At 45.7% G+C, this 21,706-nt stretch overlaps 1 protein-coding gene across 25 annotated transcripts in view; it reads left to right on the plus strand.

The window, feature by feature from the left end:
• Positions 1 to 21,706, plus strand: part of AOPEP (aminopeptidase O (putative)) — a 324,976-nt gene that overhangs the window by 63,427 nt on the left and 239,843 nt on the right. For 24 of the 25 annotated variants that reach the window (XR_004621807.1, XR_004621808.1, XR_004621812.1 and 21 more), the window contains 2 exons: positions 348 to 501; positions 8,515 to 8,760. Coding sequence is in view for 16 of the 25 variants with exons in the window: in XM_034647316.1 (XP_034503207.1) it covers positions 348 to 501; positions 8,515 to 8,760 (400 nt within the window). In the remaining 9 variants the exon portion in view is untranslated. The remainder of the gene's footprint in view (positions 1 to 347; positions 502 to 8,514; positions 8,761 to 21,706) is intronic. The other variant, XM_034647322.1, reaches the window with a different exon arrangement.

The following is a 21,706-nucleotide window of genomic DNA, read 5'->3' on the forward strand; positions in this document are numbered from 1 at the left end:
CTTTAAAAAAAAAAAAACAAAACGAAAACATGTTCTTGTCTCCATAGCAGCATACAGACTGTGCCCTTACATGTTTGCAGCCCTTACGTGACCACCTCAAGTACCATCCTTTACTTATAGCCTCACTTGATCCCTGGGTCTTCAGGGAGATACAGACCTCCTTGGCTGCCCTGAAACCATCAGCCCTTTGTGCTCTCCCCGAGACATATAGTGACGCCCCTGCGGTAGATATAGCTCATACCATCTTAGCACACAAGTTCTTCAAATGCCTAAAAAGAAAAACTACAGAGTGAGGTCCAGAACCGTTCGTTGGCCTCATTATGTTGTTTCTGTCCTTCTGTTTATAGGGTGCGCAAGCTGGCATTACTATGTAACCATGCCCATGCCGGCGTCCACCTTCACGGTCGCAGTGGGCTCCTGGACAGAAATGAAGCCAGAGACCTGCTTGTCCGAGGATCTGGCTGCAGAGAGATCCCTCTCACCTTCCGAGGCTGACTTCAGGTTGGTATCTGGGAGCTTGCTGAAAAACAAACACTTAAGGGAGCAGTATGATGCATTTATTCCAAGCACTGGGAATGTGAGTCATCCCTGCTGAGAAGCTCAACCAAAATATGATTAATCGAAGCAGGAAAAACCCTACTGGGAGGGAAAGAGAATTGAGAGGCACAAATGCGGGCATATGGTTTATGCAGAAAGAAAGAGAAAAGAAGGCTATATGAAGTCCTCTGGGAAGTCAGGTGAAATATTTTTATGTGTTTGGGTAAGTCAACAGAATCCTCCATTCAACACTTTCCCTCCTCCTGTACTTCCTAACTTTGGTTTTCAGTGCTTATTTGGTCAAAAACAGAACTTAATAAAAAGGGTTGCTTGTCTGTTGGATTACTTTGTAGGCCACTCTGCTGTTTTGGTTCCTGGGACTGCTGTTAGCAGTACCTTTCTAGGGATGGCCCTCCCTCAGTGGGGCTAGTCAGCCTGCTTTGGAGCACAGGACACACGGTAGCTGTTGCAAGGTCATGGGGTTATGAAGAACCTACTGGGTCAGGACTCCATTAACTTTGGTAGCGATGTCTTCTTTTTTCAGAGTGATCAGAGAAAAATCTGTTTCAGTTTTTTAAAAAGCAGCATTGGCCATTGGATATTCACTCACAGCCTCTCTACACATCCAGCTATTTCTAACTTCGAGAGCCAAAAGGGGGGAGGGGAATGTACATAGGAGGTGTGAAGTGTCCGAATTGTACATCGTTGCAGCATGTTCATTCCTAGGATGTTTAATCACTTTTCCTGTTTACACAGAGTATCTAGGTCCAGTACCTTCTGGTGGAGAAAGCCCAGAGTAATGGTACAGATGGCTAGTTCACCCTTGAAAACGAACTAAGATATGCTTTTAGTACAAATTCCTTTTGTGCCGGTTGCATTTTGCCATGTTGCTTTTATTCTTACTGCCGTGGCTGCAGTGGCGGTTGGTATTGTGGGGACATAAAGCCATCAAGCCCTCTCCTGTGACAGGCATGTCTTATTGCTTGCATTTTGCTTTTTGGAGGAAGGGAGGTAGTTTCCGCTTCCTGCATAGTAACCTGCCTATTTGGACTATCTTCTCTGAGCTATATAGAGTATCCTAGTTGCTTCTTGGATTTTATTTGTGTACACTTGAGGAAAGAGGAGAGTTGTGGACAGAAGTGACACGTGTTACTTTCACATGGGAATATTTAATTGCATGTGGGACCCTCAAGTGATCCCTTCCCCTGCCGCTGAGCTCAGAATAGGCCTCATTTTGCAATTTCGGGGAGCCCAGATTTCTGTGTGGGGAGGACAGGTGCCCTGGAGAGTTACTTGGATCCTCAGTGGACTTGTTATGAGCAAGAAATAAACTTTTTTTTGTTAAGCCACTGAAACATTGGGCATGTTTGTTATTGCAACATAGCCTATCCTGAATTGATACAGAAGTCACTGGATGTTTGAAGTCAGGGAAAGTCTTGATCTAAATGTCATCTTGGTCAGTCCTGAGGGTAAGCCTATAAGATAGATAGGCTTTATTATCTCTATTTTATAGATAAAGGTACTGAGGCTTTAGACAGCAATGTGTCCGTGTTCATATCTCTACTGAGTTACAACACCTGGATTCCTATCTGGGCTTGACTCCTTACAGAGGTGATTCAGAATCTTACCTGGGGACATTTTTTTTTTTTTTAAGATTGATTTATTTATTAGAGAGAGAGAGCACAAGCGGGAGAGACAGAGGGAGAGGGAGAGAAAATCTCAAGCAGATTCCGCGTGGAGTCCAATGTGGGGCTCGATCCCAGGATCCCGAGTTCACGACCTGAGCCAAAGCCAAGAGTCGGACACTTAACCAACTGGTCCACCCAGGTGCCCCAACCTGGGGACCTCTAAAAACTGTGTATAATGTCCATACTTCACCTGGAGTCTAATCCACCTTCCTTCCTGGAGAGTCAATACCGTGATTGAGTCATTGTTATTGACTGGAATGTGTCGCACTGGTACAGACAACAGAAGTTGAGAGTTCTGCTTTTGAGTGTGAAGGTGCCATCCGTACCGCTTGGGTAGGTTTCTTGGGGCAAAGCCATGCTTTCCTGCTCTGTGGAATAAAGACTTTGCTTGGGGTTCTCCAATTCTTCATGGTGAAGCAGCAGCCTGGGGCTGTGTGGCTGTCAGAGGAGGTGTGCAGTTGAAATCCGTGTGCCTGGGGGGAAGGCAAAGAAAGAAAGGTGTTCTTTTGTCCTCCTAGCCATATTCCCAGGGATATGAGGTTGGGGAGTGGGCAGCAACCATTTCTTATGTGTTCCCTCTGCTGCCCAGAGGCCACTGAGATGGCTTTTCACTTCGTTTACTTCCATCATTGTGAAGGAGGAGGCCGTGGCAACTTCACGTGGGCATTCTGGGAAGAGACGGTATCTGAAATCCCCATCGGGGTTTAGGGGACGGGGGTCAGTGGGACTCTTTTCTTCTCCTTTCGAGTTTACAACCAGCTGTGAAACAGGCAGAAGGAGGGCACAGGAAAGGTTTTCATAACTGACAGAAGCTGGACTTGGAACTACTCAGGGGCACGGCCTCAGTGGGCTTCCCAGTACTCCGTTTCCAAGAGACAGACTTACCCATCCAGTTACCTGCACAGCTGGACTGCTGCCCGCCCCCACAGCACAGGTCCACACAGCCTGCCCTGTGGCCAAAAAGTACCCTGTCTGTGGGCAAGCAGATTGGAAAAGAGGAAGCCCAGAGTGGCCAGCCTGATCAGAGCAGCTGGAGCCGGGTCAAAGGTGACACTCCAGGGAGGCACGTCCTGGGGTGGGAACTCGAGGCCTGGGGAAGGGAGCCCTTCCCACACTGCCTTCCATGTCTGACATGCTATGACTAAGTTTTCCCTTCATTTATCACCGTGCTTGTCCATCAGAAATGTACTGCTGATAAAATAATAGCTTGCATTTGCTTAATCCTTCCCTGGCTGCGTGCTTCATGTGTGCTGTCTTTAGTCATCAGAGGGTAGCTTTGTGTTTTTATCCAGTAAATCTCTGGCTCCATGCTCAGTTTGCCAACAAAGGTACTCTGAAGTGCCAACTGCAGTCATGTTTTCGGTTATGTTCACATCTGGTCCCCTCGCCTCCCCCGCCCCCTCTTCTGCTTCAAACCTCCCTGAGACCAGCAGTTCAATTCACGTAAATGTAACTTTTATAGGGGCCTTACATACCGCAGCCTTTCATTTGCCTAAGTGTTCATCTGGGTCCCAGAAACTTGGCCAAAGTACTGGTCAACCGAACTTTTGATCACTGTTCATGTGGGCTAAATTATAGGAAGAACATTCCCTCTTCCAGCTCCAATTTCACAGGTGCTCCGGCCCACTCTGGGTGAACATTTTGGTAAATACATTAATTAGAAGGCATTTAGGTAAACTGTTGAAAGTTTATTAATTTCCTTTGGCTGCAGTAGAACCATCTCCAGGCACAGAGGAATCTTGGTGTTATGTTTAACCTCTGGAGGCCTTTGTTAAAGCACTGTCTTCACTTTGGGCCCATACAGTTGAAGCACGACATGGAAACTTGGATAAAGTCCAGAGGAACTCAGCAAAAATGATTAAAAGTGTGGAAAATACGTACCATGAAGAAGAAAAGGCATTGAGGTTGTTCATCCTGAAGAAGGGACAGCTTGGTGGGAGAAGCGGTCTTCTTGAGAGTTGTGAAGTCTTTTGGAAAGTTGCCTGTGGACCTTGCAGCACGAGGCCCTTATTTCTATTATCTTGGAAAGGCTAGGAGAGAAGGAATGATATATAAGTCATGGGGGAAAGGGCCAGTTTCCGTACACTCTTTGCTCTGAGAGAAGCCTTTCCAAATCTTCCTGGTTTGGTGTGATTTCTCTAGCCCTTGCTCCCTGGTGTAGTTCAGCCTCCTGGCTTTTATAATAGCACACACTGCATTTTGCTTTGTAATATCCTAGAATGCCCCTAAGGAAACCCATCCAGCTTGCAGACACGACTGCATCATCGTATGTATTGACATCATTGTCAACAACTCATTGGGGGCCGGTGGTGGCATTTTGAACACTTGTGATTTTTAACCGTATCCAAGCATCTACTCTGCTTGCTAAAATATGTTAATAAATTGTCTAAACGTCTTACTGTGTCACTGTACTCACCAGAATTTTAAATTTTTTCTTCCAACAAAATTAAACTCCTCAAAGGTGTGGTTGGAAATTCATTCGTATGTGTGTATGCAGCATACCTTTGGGGTGCCTTGAGTAGAGCAAGAATGTGGGAAATAATTACTAAATTGTTGGGTTGAACTGTGAAAAGATGACATGCATTCCCAGGGGAAACTTCCAGTGATTCCTTTTGAGCCTATGACAGGGAAACGTCTGTGTCAGCTACTTTCAATAAATCTCGTTCCTGAAACAAGAGGAGGGCTGAAGGAGAGAACCTCTTTAGGCAATTTCCAGTCTTGTGATTCTGAGTAAAATGTGGTCACCCTTCTTCCATGGAGAGCCCTCTTGTAAAATAATTTCAGCCCAGCAATCGTAGGAGAGGGAACCAATGGTCTGGATCCCATCATTTACCAGCCTAATATTTATTTCACCAGTTCTTCCCACTCTTGGCAATATTAATGGGCAACGCTGACAAGGAGGAGCAGGAAACCAGAGAACCACAGAGCAGCTGAGCTCAGCTTCTAGAAAAATCCAGGACCCAAATTTACTCAAGAAGATTAATGGAGTATGTGGGGAAGGAAGGTTGAGAGGGAGGAGCTTAGGAATACTCACGATGGATGAAAAGAATAGTTCTTACTTCTTAGGAATGTTGTGTGGATTAATTGGGATAATGCACACGAAGTGTTCAGAGCAGTTCTTGGCCCATAGTAAACATTCAGTAGCAGTTGTGGGAGGAGTTATTGTTTATTATTCTTATCATCAGTGCAGATTATTTATAAGTAACAATCAGGCATTATTATCAATCTTAACTACTAAAACATTGACCCTGATTACGAGTGTGGGCACAAAGAATAGCGATTTACAAATGCTTGATTTGCTGATGATACTGAGTAGGTTGGAGCAGGCACAGGTACAGAAATGAGCAGCCGAAGGTCAGTGGGAAAGGAAGCATCTTCGAGTTAATTCTGGTTTCATGGGGGACTCTTTATGACGTTATAAATGTACAGTATTCCCTCACCACTTCAGGAACAAGGCTGTTGCTTGAAGAGGGGCGAGAGCCTCATATGGAGAGTTGCCATAGAATCACAGTGCCAGAAGAAACCTTAGAAACCATTTTTTGGTTTGTTTTTAATGAAAGTATAATTAACATACAATAAAATGCACAGATCTTAAGTGTTTGGCTTGATGAGTTTTGTTTTGTTTTGTTTTGTTTTTTTAAAGATTTTATTCATTTATTCGACAGAGACAGCCAGTGAGAGAGGGAACACAAGCAGGGGGAGTGGGAGAGGAAGAAGCAGGCTCATAACAGATGAGCCTGATGTGGGGCTCGATCCCATGACGCCGGGATCACGCCCTGAGCCGAAGGCAGACGCTTAACCGCTATGCCACCCAGGCGCCCCTGGCTTGATGAGTTTTTGACCATTGTTTACACCCTGAAGTGATAGAGAAAGTTCCAGCACCCAGTAAGTTCCCTCTAATCAATTCCTGCCCTCGCCCTGCAGCCATTTTTGTGAGACCATGTTAGACTGACGAGTAAGAGGCCGCAGGTATCGAGGTGCTTGCCTCACGTCACAGCTAGCCCGCCTGAGAACAGCCACTGAAGCCCAGCTTTCCTGATCCCGTCATCTTTCCTGATGCCACTTCCGTTTTTTAAAGATTTTATTTACTTATTCATTTGAGAGAGAGGTCACGTGCTCGTACGTAGGGGGAGGGGCAGAGGGAGAGAGATCTTAAGCAGACTCCCTGCTGAGCGCAGAGCCTGAATCTGGGCTCCATCTCATGACCCTGAGATCATAACCTGAACCGAGATCAAGAGTCCAGTGCTTAACTGATGAGCCATCCAGGTGCCCCAGGCACTTCCATTTTTATTGGGAGCCTTAATGGTCTCACTTATCCATAGCTTGATTGCCTTAAAGTCCTGCATTTTCTCCCAGGCTTTGATTATGAAAAACGGTGCTAATACACTCAGCTGCTGGAATAACCTTCATCCCCCTGGCTAGAGCCGTTCATGTCTGAGAGAATTTAACTCACCTTTCCTTTTCAACAAATTGGCTTTTTTTTCTTTTGAGAGGCGAGGATGCAAGCATGCAAGCTGGGGAGGGGAGAGGGGAAGAGGGAGAGGGCAAGAGAGAATCCCAAACAGACTCCATGAGATCATGACTCGAGCAGAAATCAAGAGCCAGATGCTCAACAGACTGAGCCACCCAGTGCTCCTCAAATGGGCTTTTTTTTTTTTTTTTTAATACCTCCAACTATTGTCTGACCTTTCTTGGCTGCAAGAAATAGTCTGACCCCATGATATGATTCTAGATAGGCCGGTGGAATGCCTCTTTGCAAAATTGTGCTTTGATAGAATTTAAACTTATGCTGCAACTTTGTACTGAAGATGCCTCCAGTCTCTCCATTATTTAATGTGCTCTAAAAGTTTTTTAGTAGAGTGTAAGCTTAAATTATCATCACCCATTATACGTCTATGTAAATATATTAGGTGGTTAACTCAGTAAATGGCTTCATGAGACCTTTGAGTACTTGTCAGTGAGTAGACATTTGCAACATTTTCAGTTAAATGTTTACCAACAGGCACCTCTACTCACTTTCTCCATAAAGCAAGGGTATCAGTCCAGGGGCTTTGGCTATCATTCGATGTCAATAATTATATTCTTGCTGTCATCTTATCCTGGCAGAAGTGTTGATGGGTCTCCACCCATTTTTCTTACCCTCAACAGTGGTGAAGCGTCCGCGATGCTGGAAGCTGTGTTCTATGCACCAGGCTAGGGGAGGGCGAGGCTTATCTCCATAGCTATGTGGATCTCCTTGGGCGGTGCTGGCCTTGGATGAGTGAAAGGCACTTCAGAAATCTGCAGAGGAATTATTGTTGTGGCGTGTCCCTATTGGGACGTGCCAGCATTTTAAGGTTTTTCATTATTCACTATGAATCCAATGAGCACCCATAGTTAGAATTGTAATTTGTAAATTAAAATTAGAGGGGGCTTTCCATTGTGTTTGAATAAAGGATGTGTTAACAGGCAAAAAAATAGAGTTCCCTTTGATGTGGGTTTCTTTGGGTAGATAAGTTCTCTCAAGGTCTATGAGTCAGGTTCTAGGAATTCTTGTTCAGCTCCACCTTTGACAGAGTAACTGGCAGCGATCAGATGGTACCGGTTGGGCTCTGATCTGTTTCCTTAAAAGGTTGATTCAGTTCAATTTGTATCAAAAGAGCCCTGGGGAAAGTATCATTTCAAAAATGCCTCTGTATACTGTAAGAACACAACTTCTGATGGCCTTTAATAAGGACACCTAGATTACTTTTTAGTAAAATGGATTGTGTTCTTTTGAAAAGTTGAAACCTGTCCTGTCATTTGGTTCATTATTCTACCTGAGTCCACATCCTTTATTCTAGAAAATTCCAGAATGGGATCCCAAATTTGGCTTTGCACCATCCTTAATATTCTGAGTTATAAATTGTTTCTGATTTGGAGATTTTTCCCATGGTGATATTTGAAAAGCACATTTCTGAGGGCAGAAATTTTGCTTTTTATTTTCAGGAGGGGGTTGTTTTCGTTGTTTTGAGTCTTGGAGGGTTTTCCTCTGTTATTCTAAAATAAGTAGTAAAATCTACTTTCACTTAGCTTAGATTGAAGCTACTCAGTCAGTTCAGCACGTCAATAAGTATTTTGACCAGTAAGTTTTCACTGCTGCACAGAAACGGACAAGCCAAGAATTCATTTAACTGTCTTGATTGTGAGCCCATCTGAACCACTGTCTCTTAGAAGTTGTGCACCTCTGTGACAGTTGCTCACCTCCATGGCAACAAGAATAAACCGGATTTACCATAAAGTGCATCTGTTTATTTCGTGTTGTTCCCAGGTATGTTGGCATTTGTGGTCACACGGAATACCCCTGCCGCTTCCAGAATCCTTCTGCTACCACCCAGGAAATTATTCCTCATCGGGTCTTTGCCCCAGTGTGCCTCCGGGATGCCTGTCAAGAGACCCTTCTGCAGCTGGTCCCTCCTTGCCTCTCGGCAGCACACTCTGTCCTGGGAACACACCCGTTCTCCAGGCTGGACATCCTCATCGTTCCTGCCAACTTCCCGAGTCTGGGGATGGCCAGGTATGTTGTTCCATGGGGGCACTTGGATCACATGCTTTGGAATTTCTTTGACGATTTCTTGCTTTCCCTGAGCTCTGTCAAAGCTGCCATTTGATTCGGATGGTGGTGCTTGGCCATCTCATGGCTGCCTTGAGGGACAGTTTGTGGGTAGACTCCACCACGTGGGAGGGAGCCTTTAGGTGTCGTGGGCTCAATCAACTGCCCTGAAAATAAAAGGCTCACATTGTTGCTCAGATTGAAAGCACACTGTGCCCCCAGAGTGATGTATGTTGGATTGTGGCTGATGAGTGGCTGCTTAGCTTAGGTGGTGAGAGCATAATGTTAATGAGCCCAAGGCCACAGCTCTGGGCAGAGCAACACAACTTAGTTCCAGGGCCACAGGCTGCTCACCTAATCCTGACCAGCTGTCTCATCCATTCTCGCCGTTGGTCACAAGGGCAATGACTTGAGAGCCCCTGTGTCAGAGGGACTGTGGATGGATCAGTGTAAATCCATCACCGCTGCTGGAAAAACAGCTCAAGGCATATGGCTTACTGGGGGGGGGGGGGAGTCACTTGTTTTGCTACTATTTTTTAATATAATAAATGCATTATTCTTACTGTTTTCTCAGTTTTGTTCTTATGGAAAATCAAGACATGCAAGTTGAATCTTTCCCTCTCTATTATTTTCATCTAAAACTCATTCGTTAATGCTATCGTTTATTCAGTAATAGGTACCTACGTTTCACTCAGTATTTTACTTACTATGCACTCAGGATTTTACTTGGTTATATTTCTGTTTGAAAATCTTAATCATTAACAGTGAATATGCTTGACTAAGGATAGGAAAAATAAGCTCATCAAAACATGTGACTTTAAGTTTTTCCCTATTAGTCAAGGAAATTCCTGCTGCCAATTAATTTCCATGCTTTTGAACAGCTGTCATTTGTGGTGTTTTCCCTGAAAACTGCATGCATTCTTAGTAAAACCCGTGAGTAGAAAAGAACTGAGCAGAGTATTTGCTTTTGATCCTTACTACATACGTATACTTTTTAAAGCTGGCTGGCTAGTCTTAATCCTTGAGGAGGTCTGAGAAAGTCCTTTAGGCTGATTTTTTATCCTGTGTTTATGAAGATAATGGGAATGCAGAAACTAGGATAATTACATATATTTGGTAATATGCATCAATATTGTTTGGGATGTCTGTATATAGACTTTGTCTTAACAAGGGGGGGCTTCTTTGGTCCCTTTGAAGAGTCTGCTGGACTTAATTTAAGCAGAATTACTGGCAAAGAAAGGGTTGTTCATTAAATGTTTCTCATTTGTACCCAGTTTTGAGGGGCTGTATTTATTTGGGAGTTTTTAGCACTTTATGAGAGTTGCAGTTTTTCAGGGCATGTTTGCTAACAGTTCCAAGTTCTGACCCGAGGGAACCAAAGGCAGGGTATTTTTCATACAGAGGACCTCATTTTCTGTAGCTCCTTCCTGACAGCGGTCTGCCCAAACCAGAATTTGTTGACCTGCAGGCCATTCTGTAAAGCCTCTCTTTGCAAGTTTGCGTGCCCAAGCAGGTAGGCAGTGAGTTTGCTGCTTTTTGAGATATTTAAAGTGACTTAAACATGCTTAACTCTGTATTTTGAAAGTAAGAACCCTAAGAACCTTAAGGCCAAATGGTACTGGGCACGAATGTCAGAAAATGTGGTGATAATAACTCGGCAGCAACAAGACTGCTTTTATACTTAAAAACAGAAGACCTGTACATTTAAAAATTTGTGGTTGGTTGTCAAATATCATTTTCCCCCATTTTTTTCTTTCTTTTTAGACTGTGGAAGTAGTCTGCCCTGGTCTCGATGTTTTCCTGGGCTTAGTTACTGTTCCCCGTATTTGAGCTGCAGAGGGGGGATTGTGGTATCTTCCACTGCCAGTTGGAGGTGGGGGGGAAGCACTCTGTTTTTCCTAACTCTGCCCTAAATTGATTCCACTTGCTTGGCTTGACTCTCGCGGGATCCCGACACCTTGGGCCACATGCGACTGAGTGGGGTTTATGACTCAGCTGGCTCCCGGGGCCCGGCTGCCTTATTTATGGTCAGGGCTTTGCTTGGGGCTCTGTAAAAGCAAAGCTGGAACAAAAAATGACAGTCTTGTAGGTCAGCTCTGTACCCTAAACAGGAACAGAGAAATCCCAAGTCTAGTAGGAGCCATCCCAAAAGACCTCTGTACTGAGACCTGTCATTGTTTTGTTCATTGTAATGCACTAGAGATCAAAGGATTTCTTGGTAGATTAAATGCTTCTTTGCCGAGTCCACATTTTATAAACATGTATGCAAGATCATAAATTCCATACCTCTGGACTTCTTTAGTGATTAGGTCCTAATCATAATGAATACCATTTTATACCATTGCAGTAATCTTTTTTGGTGAATGGCATTAAACATTCCCACATGAACTAAAGAGGGTAAATTGTTAGTAACCGTTTTGAAGAGTTTTTAAAATTTTTGGATGACATCCGTAAAGATTTCATTGTATTTGAAATACTGCATATCATAGTTTGTATGGATAATGTTAAAACTCTCCTCTTTCTTTGGAGCCCGGTTCTGATGTTTCAATAAAGTGGGGAGAAACACACTTGTATAATTTGAATGTATGATAATGACAGATCAATTAATCAGAAGGTAAATGACACAAAGATGACGTTTTAGAACTTGGAATGCTTTTCCAACGTAGCAGTAACTAGAACATCTATCAAGACTGTGCGTCATGGTTTTTGGTCACCTTCTGTATAAGAGGAACCATGACTTTTCAGCCCCCCTCCCTTTTCTCAATCCCTGTTCCAGGGGAGAGATGCTTTCATTCTGTTCTGATTCTGAGAAAAACCCGTAGTTTGCCTTTAAGACACTACTGACTAGTTCCAGTTCATAATTGTCTCATTTAGTGAGTGTAGGCTTTCTGTTTTTGTTTCGTTTTGCTTGTGCCTTCCATAGAGGCCGAGTCTGCCGTATAAAGAGCTGTGGAGTGTACCTCTCTTGGATTGAGTAATATGGTGTCTCGCCAAAGATATGAATGCATTTTAAGTGAATCTCCAACATATAGACACACTGTCTTCATGTTGGTATAATTAGCATTCTGCCATTTTCATTGTGCTCTCGTATTTTCTCAGGTGTCTCATCTAGGGATGGACTAGTAAGCCTCATTTCCCAGGTATTGAGAAATACATGAAAGGAGCTCATCATCATGCTTACACTCTTTGTTATAATAATAATAATGTTAATGGAATAATATCCTGGAACCAGATTTATGACAGTTGCTTAAAAATTAACACCTCAGTCTTACCTCTGTCCGTGTTTATGATAAATGCTTTGCTTTGCCATTTGTCTTTCAGCAGCTCACAATTACATGTCACGGGGCATAATTAGGTTGGCAGAACTACCTTGCTGACATCCAAATACATTCTTTTTTTTTTTTCCTCCTCAATTTGAATTTCAAGAATCTCCTGCAAATCATTTCAGAGCGGTTTTTTGTCTAGAGCACTGAATGAAAAAAGCTGTGTTTTCCGTGACTCTGCTTCCCAGCTCTACCGTTCACAGGTAGCTTCACCTCTGGTTCCACTTGGAAAGTTGGAAAAAAAAAAGTGGCAGTGTGGCTGACATTAGGCGACAATTCTGCTTTGACATGTTTTTCTACTGGTTTCGTACCAGATTGTCTTGTTCATCTGTTCATTGTTTGTTTATTTATTCATCTGTTCATCCTTTCAGTAAATTTTTATTAAGCAAATACCGTGTGCCAGGTAGGATGTAAGATGCTGAGTCTACAGGGGCGAACAAGATTGATGCGATCTCTCTCATCACAGAACTTACATTCTAGTCGGGGGAGAGAATTGTGTACTTAAAAACCAAGAACTAAGATGGATGCTATGAACAGTAAAAACCAAGTCAGTGACAGAGTGATCATTAGGGTCTGGCGGGGGTGGGGGGCAGCAGGCAAAGGCTTCTTTAAAGAGTGGCAGGTACCACAAGACTGAAGAACAGAAAGGAGTCAGCCTTGTGAACAATCTGGGGGGAAAAGCAGCCCAGGCTGAGGGAGTTCAGGTCCAAAGGCCTCCAGGTGGGAACGACTGAGATGGGCTGGAGGAGCAGAAAGAAGGCCAGTGTGGTTGGAGGGCAATGAGCTTTTAGAGTGGCTTTTCTTAGTTCCTTTCTTACGCTCATTTTGGGTGCCAGGTGGTCTCATGGTCCCTCAGGTCTTGGGTCAGCAAGCTACCCGTGCACCAGTATGAGGAGAGCTAGGAAGAGCCACCAAGAAATGGCAGAGATTGGGGGGGGATTGATGGTTCCGGGCCGTCAGGTGTTACGGGGATAGAGTCGCAAGAGGGGTCAAGTCTTTTCTCAGTTTTGAGGACCAGCAGTGTCATACCATCTTGTGATTGGCTAGTTAGAACCTGACTGGGCTTAGCAACTGCTGCCTTTGAGCAGAATTGGCCGCTGCGGGGGCATCAGAGCTCCCAGCGCAAGGACCGGCAACTCTCCCATTGTGGAGCAGGGAGAAAACAGTGCCAGGGCGCCACGTTTCCCTTCCCTGCTGGCTGCTGGTGGATTCCTTCCCAGCTTTTTTGACACATGAGGTCACAGGGAGCGAGCTGGTGTTTCTATATTTGCTCATCCCGATTTTTAAGTTTCTCAAAGACTGAACAAAAATAGGATTGATAGCAGAGAGAAATAATCATCAATTACTTAAATATCTTCAGTGTGCTTCCCAGTGGAGAAAGACTATAAAGCTCTCTATTATACATGGCTTGCTCTAAAAGATGTGATTGTGCAATAAAAGGCTTCTGGGTGCTTATACTAGTTCCTGACTATTGCAGGCACAATTTTCTCAAGTACCTCAATTTGGGAATGAACGGTGTGCACATACATGCCCAAGAATGAACGTCACCAGCTTTCCCTCCGCCCCCTCCTCCTGGGGTTAGACAGGGTGTTGTCCTGTTTATTCTTATCTCCCAGCCAATGTGTAATAGAATAAGCAAAACATAACATGCTGGTACAAAGGGCCTGTTGTTTTCAGCCTTCTAATTGTGCTCCTTTCTGCCGGGGAAGGAAGCAGTCATAAATTTCTGTCATTATCTTAAGTAGTAAGGGTTTCACAGCTTTGGAAATTTTCTGTGCTTGTTCTTTGTTAGTTTTTACTTGAATTTTTTGATTCCCCCCCCCCTCCGCCAAACCGAAACTGCCGTATTTTTAAACAGTCCTTTACATTTGGGGGGCTGGGACCCCATGGTTTCAGTGCAGGATGCAACCATAGTGATTCTTGCCTTTGGGAATCTGATTTGGTAAACACGTGTACCTTTCTCTTCACCAGGGCTGCCAGCTCTCCTGCTCTCTCTGATGGGCTGAGGATTGGGGGGAGGGTCTGTGTGTGGGTTTTGTTTCCTTGTTATTGCTCTTTGTCTCTCAAACTCTCAAATTCTCAAATTTCTTTCTGAATGATTGTTTTTAAAAATATTTTGAAGGGGCATTTCCTTCCCTTGTTTTCGAGCATAATTCTCTGTTTTTTCAAGTAGGTGGGTGCGAATGATAGAAAGCAGCTCGTACCATCCTTCTCTTTTTCCTTCGAGATTTTCATCCTTTGTTTACTGGCACCCCTGCCACTGCTGTAGTGATGGACACGTGGGTGGGTAGTGCGGGCCACGCCAGGAGGCTGAACTCACAAGCATCCCCTTTGTCGCTTTCTTTGTGTTCATGTCTCCATTTCGTTTTTGATCTCTCTTTTTCGTCTTGAAAAAATTATCTGACTTTGTTTCCCTCCTATCTTATAGAGAAGGTTCTCCTGTGTTCTAGTTCTTGTGTTTTTCTTTAAACAGAAATTGGTATTCCTAAGATCGTGTTCTTCTGGGCTCCGAAAGCCCTTGGCTTTAGTTTTGACAATACCAGTTTATACTGAGTGAGGCAGGTAGTGTGAAGTTGTACGTGTGCTCTCTTCTTCATGGAGCAGACGCAGGAAGATCTGCAATGTCCCCAGGTCATGTAGAGCCAGCAAGTCAGCAAGAGAAGGACAAGGGCCTCGTCCTGGGATGGCTTTTGGAATCTGGGACTCAGACTTAAGCGAGTGCTTTCTATAATGCTTTCTGAGCTACATGTACTTGCTTCAGGGTCTGTCCATGGAAATCATAGTGTCATTGAGTCTACCTGAAGATAAGCATTCACCGTGGGCTCATTTTGAGTCAGCCACAAAATCTGGGTACCAGGCAAATTCCTGGATCACATGAGTATGCTGGGGCCAGGCGCTCTCTCTCTCTCTCTTCTGTTGGAACAACAGCAGAGTGAACTCACAGCTTTTGGCTTAGCCAGAACCTTCTCCTTGCCATCAAACAGCTGTGCTGCTTGTCAGACCCAGAAGTAGCATTTTATCATCATTACGCCACGATTCCTCACTCTCTGAAAGATTACGCTTAAGTGTTTTGTTTTCTTTGAACTGTTCTCCACACACATAGACTGACAGTCCTACCTTCACAGAACAGTGCTGGGGCCATCCTTCAAGAGAAGTTGTCAGGCCTTTGAAAGGCCTTCCTGAAGCAATCATCCCTCTGCCTACATTTGTAATCTTCTTCTCTCCATAGGCCCCTAATCTCTTCCAGCCCTTGAGCCTGAGATGGCCGGTCAGCACTACCTTTCCCTTTTTCCATTGCAAAGAAAAGCCTTTTATTCCCACCCCCGCCGCCCCACTTATTTCTCCACAGAAGCATCATTACTGAGCAGAACATCCACTCCCTGGGTGAGAAAGAACAATGGAATTTAATGCCCACAGTTGCCTGAGTTGGAATATTCCCAGTCTTGCGGGTTCTCACTCCTCAGACCACTACACAGAGGGAACAAATGCTCCCAGCTTCTGGACGGTGTTATATATATATATGTGGGCACAGAGCTGTGTACATATTTCTTTGAAGGCTAGACTCCTTTGGGGGAAAACACCAACTCTGGAAACAGTCCTCAAGCAAGGTACGGTGTATGAATAGCTCTGCTCGGTGGGAACATTGGCTCTGTTGCATTACAGCCAGTATGCACCTGGAACCCCCCCGACATCTGAGCCAAGGAGGCCTTTGTGCACAAAGTGGGTAAGAAATTGCCTTTTCACTTCACCCCACCTCTGAAATGGAACTGGAAGAGGGTAACAGCTACCTTTTGTTAAGAAGTAGTGTTCACTTAAAAGGCCAAAGATGTGAGGAAGCGCTCCTTTAAAAAATGGATTACTTTTTAAGAAATTGATTATTTTGTGGGATTTGCAGGTATAATGCAAAAGTTCACCCTGACTTAACCCGAGTGGAGCTCGGAGGAGAACATGTTACATTTCTTGGTTAACTAACCATGCTATTTATAGAGGTGACTCCTCAGAAAGTCTAGACATTGTTCCGGGAAGACAGAATGCCAAATCTGCCCTTCACTTTCCCAGTTAGCTTGCTGAAAATAACCGCCTCCCCTTCTCACCATAACATGGAAATCTTAGAATTCCATTTCAGGAGAGTGTGAATGATACTTGGGCTCCCCGGCCGGGACTTGGGATGGGCAAGGAGGAGAGGGTGCTCTTGTGATCTTGGAGACCCACCCTGGGCCTTTGCTCCCTAGAGGCCAGTTTGCTGAGTTGTGGGCACTGTGGATGGCAGATCCTCATTTTTGAGTTGGTCTCCTCCAAGAAGAGACCCTGAGGGCCTACTCTGAGAGCGAACCAGCTGCCGTTTCTGGCTTTTACCACACACGTGCCATTTCTGAACATCCTATGGAAAGCTGACAGTTGGAAAGGCCTGGATGGGCAAAGCCAAGAATTCATTCGTTGATGTGTATCAGTGGGCAGGTGTGATGAATGCTGATGATTCTGTGACTGCAAGGAAATAGGAGACCTTTAGTCTGAAGTAGGGTTTTCTACAGCAGGTTCCAGGGAAGACTAGTTTTGTGGAATGTTAATAATGTGGGAAAGGAACTGTGGCTTAATTAATTCAGGAAATGAATGGATTAAACAGAGTTAAAATGGAGTCTTCGCCGGAGGACTTCTAAGAAAGCCTTTAATATCCTTATTATCCTGATTTTATATCCTGGTGTGTATGTGCCTGTTGAAGACAGGGCCAGAAGGTGCAGTGTTCCTCCGTATGCTGTGCCCAGGGATCCCCCTTGATACTGTGCATTCCATGGGACCATCGTGGTCTCGAAGAAACCACGTCCTCAAAACAAACCTTTGAGAAGTGATTCTGTTCCGGAATATCCTGGAGTCCATTGTACAGCCAGCTGTGGGGTCCACCTTTCACTGTATCAGTGTCGCTTGAAGGCCTGCCATGTGTTCAGGCCCTGGCAAGGGCCTTGCCTCATTGCCGTGAGGAAGATGGGCCCATGGCTCAGTGCAGGACGCCCCACGCTTTTCTGATTATACATCTCTTTTTGAACAGTCACCCCCTCCATATATTTATGTGTTTATAAGTTGTATACATTTAGTACAGTGTTAATATACTGGGTACACTACAAAATACACGCAAAAATAGAAATTTAGGAGGATGAGAAAAAAATATTTTTAAAGACTTACTCATGTTTTAGAGAGAGAGAGAGAGCGCACACACACGAAGGGGCAGAGGGAGAGAGAGAGAGAGAGAGAGAATCTCAAGCGGACGCTGCACTGAGCCCAGAGCCTGACTTAGGATTTGATCCCACGACCCCGGGCTTGATCCCATGATCCCAAGATCACAACCTGAGCCGAAATCAAGAGTCAGATGCTTAACCTACTGTGCTACCCAGGCACCTGGAGAAAAAAAAAAATTAAGAATTTCTACCTCTTCTTGCACCCCAGTGGATGGGCTAGAACCCTGGGATTCCTTGAACCTGGTCCCGCCAGAGACTCTGATCCAGTGGGTCAGAAGCAGGGTCTTGGCGGCCGCGGTGTTAACACATCCGTGCAGGGCTTCTGCTGAGGTCTTACCAGTGACTTTCGGTGACTCTGCATCTCTGAACAGGTTAACTCTCTCCTGGGAGCCCTCAGACTCCGCACCCTGCTGTCTGCTCTCAGGTGAGGGTGTCAGACTGAGGAAAGAGGATGGCGGGGAAGCCCCGTGGTGATGCTCCCTGCTTGTCTGTCACTCCTAAGGAAGGTGTGTTTCCAAGGAGCTGGGCCTGGTGACAGGCCGGGATCCCAGGCAAGTCGCTGGGTGTCCCTGGCACAGTTTTCTTTGAAAAAAGTAAGGGGCTGATTTGGAATTGCGTGCAGAGTGTCTTAGAGCCTTAACATTCTTTGATTTAATTAGGTTTCAGTTTTTATGTTGAACAGGGGTGGAGGTGATTCAATTTCATTCTGCAGTTTACATCCACGTATATTTTCTTTTTGATGTTAGAGCTAGGTAGATCGTAAGCCTGGGACTTTCTTGTACTCCTTGGGCAGTGCACCCCACCTAGGCAGCAGTGGGCGTTTAAATTTTAGGCCCGCAGCACAAGGTTCAGAAGGGGCCTCTCTTACTCCTGGTTAATTGCAAAATAAACAGATCTCAAAGGCAAGGGCCCCTTCCTTTCATAATAACCGCCTCTGCTCAGTGCCCCATCCGTGCAAAACAGCATTTGCAAATCCCACATCAGGAGCACGCTCCTTGGTTGAAGGCCTTCATCTTCCAGCCCCGCCATTTCCAGCCCACACCCCCTCCCCTCGCCCCCTCAGAGATGGCAGCTAACTTGTTCCCCTCACCCCCTGTTTTTAGCCTCCAGATACCTCCATTTGCAAGCTAATAAGTTGCACGTACATATGTTTGAACAGTTGTCAGGCTTGTCTGCCGCTCAAACTGTGCTTTGGTTTAAAACAAACAACAACAGAGAACTCAAAGGAGGGGATGGATGAAGACATTTTAGTTGTACCTGCAGGTGGTGTTGTTTTGACCTTGACAGTCAGTTTTAAACGACCTGTCAAGCACCTTTGTGTGCTCCTGGGCACACCCACCTGGAAGATATTATATCCTCTAAGCTTTATGTGCCCCAGCAGGCAGGCACCAGGTCCCTGGATTTTGTTTTCATCGATGGAGGGTTAATGCATGCGTGGCAGGACTTTACCAAGAGGGGCCCAGCTACAAATGCTGTTCTCATTTAATTCTGATTTCTCTTCTCCCTTGGCCTAACCGTCCCCGCCCTCAAGCCCTTCCCACCCCCCATCTCCTCCAGACTCCCTCCACCCCCAATCAGCCTTCCCTGCTCTCTCACCCCTCTGTTTGGCTTCAAACCATTTCTTCCTGGCTTTGATATCTTCTTGCAGAGCTGCAAGCAATCAGGAAATTATGGGCCCCAGAGCTCAGCAGGGCACACTGCTTGGTAGGGGGCTCAGGCCCCAGACCACCGCAGAAAATTGGGCCCAGAAAGCCTGCCAACCTTCAGGACCCTCCAGCCCAGCCCCTTGCCCATTCGTTCTGGTAACCAGCCTCGCTGGGGTAGGGGGCAGGGGCCCCTCCTCAGCCTCAGTGCTGTCTGGGGAGACACGTTTGGGAATGATTTTGGCCTTACCTATGTGGTCCATGGTCACCTCTGTTGCAGCTGTTTGAAATTTACGTTTTTCCACTTTGAGTCTCCCCTCTGCTTTCTGAGTCATACATGGTGGTGTTGGAAGTTGGGGTGAGAAGAGTGAATGGACAAACAAAAGCAGCCCGTTGGATTCAGCCTTGTGCCTGCCAGTACCAGGATAGTTTCAAGTTATTCGAGGATACAGATGATGGCTCTTTATTTTCAAGTTATTCGAGGATACGATGAGGGATTTACAGGGAAGTCTGTTCTATATTTCCAAAAGAAGAGATGACAAAGAAGGTGCCTGTTCTCGAGACCAAATATCTGTCTTACCACTCTTGTAATACTTCCTTCAAGGTCCGAAAGAAATAGGCCCAGATCTAGCCACCTAACCGACATTGCTACCACCAACTATGTTCACAGAGGTGGCCGAGGAGCGGCAGGGGGGCGGGGGGGGGGCTGTCAACTGAGATCTGACTCAGGATCCAAGAGGAGACCAGTGCTCCTCAGCCTGTCCTCCCTAGACCCCCGGAACCTTCCCAGGCTGTGGCCATGCACCACACTGTCTCCCTCCTGGGGACGTGCCCCACGCACACTTCAGGCACACCGCCGCAGGGGCACCTCTGTACTGGAACGTTGTTACTTAGGGTCAGCGCAAGTCCCAGTTGGGGCTGAGGGGTAGAGGAGGCTGAGGAGTGTGGTGTGGGAGTGACTGGACTGGGTCTCCGAGAATGGAAGAGAAATAGCATGCACGTCCCCTGCTCTTCCCATGGTCTGTGAGCCTTCACACAGGGCTGTGTTTGGTCCAAGCTGTTTGAGTTGGGTTTCTGTCATTAAAATCCAGGCTGACTAATGTACATGGACTCCTCCTTTTTACCTATACAAACAAAAGCAACATTAGACCTTAGGATTGGAAACGGGAGTCAGGGGGTGCCTGGGTGGCTCAGTCGTTATTAAGCATCTGCCTTTGGCTCTGGTCGTGATCCCAGGGTCCTGGAATCAAGCTCCGCACCCGGCTCCCTGCTCAGCGGGAGGCCTGCTTCTCTCTCTCCCCCTCCCCCTGTTTGTGTACCCTCTCTCACTGGCTCTCTCTCTGGCAAATAAATAAATAAAATCTTAAAAAAAAAAAAAAGGAAAGAGTCAGTGGCTTTGAGCTACTTGGGATCCTTTTCTTCCCGGTTCTTTAGTGGTGATACCACCTGAGCAGCTCTTTGCAGCTTGCAGAGGGTCTTCATATATATTCTCCCTCGTTTGAATCTCACAGACAAGCTGTCAGTCCTGCCATGGCCCAGCTGTCACAGGCTCCCCACAGCTTCCTTCAGGACCAGCCCTGCTATGGCTCTCCCATGGCATCCCTCCTACTCAGAGAGGCGCTCTGCCTAGCCCCTGCTGCGATTTTCCATCCCCCAGGCAGGGCCAGCTCTGCTTTCTGGTCAGCCCTGTAGTTTATCTTGTGGGGCGATGAGTCTCAGCAGGTGCTGACAGCCGGGATCAGGGCCTAGGCTTCTGTGGCTCTTGGCCTCTGAGGTGTAGGGCAAGTGGATTCTAATGATGGGTTGCTTGCTGGAGCTGAGGAGTAGAAACCTGTAGACCTGTGCATGCATGGGTTGTGAGCGAACAAGCCCCAGGCAACCAAGTGCACTTAATATCCTTTCCTTTGGTTTATTCCTCCTTTGTGAGCCTTTTGAACCATCGTGCTGTTACTGCGTGCTTTTTCAGAGCCTGTATAGTCCTTCCACCCCTGGGGACGCCATGTGAGATGATGGAAAGAGACACAGGTTTCGGAGTGAAAGGGCTGGATGTCGTGTAGCTGTGCCATGGCCTTGTGAAACTCAGCCCAGTTACTCATTTGTAAGAATCCCTAGGACTGCTCACCTCCAAGACTCCTGTTTGCAGTAGATACGATCATGTGAAACATACCCGCTACATAGTAGGCTCTTGGCAAATATTGGTCTCTTGCTTCAGTAGGCTTAGAGAAATGTGGTAGTGCTGTGGATCAAAAAACACCTAAGATTGGCTGCTTATTCGCGTGAATCACAAACTCTACGGTCCCTACCAATCCAGAGTGTCCAAGATTTTCTGAAATAATAGCTCCAGGGAGAAAATAAAAATAGGTGTGATAAGTTTCCATGGTAGCATGAAAACATGAACGGTTTGTTACGAAAAGTCATTGAGTCCAGATTACTCAAACTGTACACATGGAATTTCTCAATTCAGTGAAGGAGCATTTTAGAGTAGTGCCTACATTCCTGTTAGGACTTCCTTCAAGGATGTATGAATTTTAGTAGTTTACATACTAACTTTTCTTCCCCTCCCCTCCATAAAAAGTTGACAGCAGAAAAAAAAATACTGGACATCTTTGGTTCAGGTCAAATGTATTTCTTAGTTCCTTTTCAACATCTAAAAGAAATCCCGGTCATCTGGGGATTTGGGATACTGCGTGGACTCAGCTGGACTGTCCAAGGC

This window comes from Ailuropoda melanoleuca, chromosome 17 (assembly GCF_002007445.2).
Source record: "Ailuropoda melanoleuca isolate Jingjing chromosome 17, ASM200744v2, whole genome shotgun sequence".
In the NCBI taxonomy this organism is placed as follows: Eukaryota; Metazoa; Chordata; class Mammalia; order Carnivora; family Ursidae; genus Ailuropoda; species Ailuropoda melanoleuca.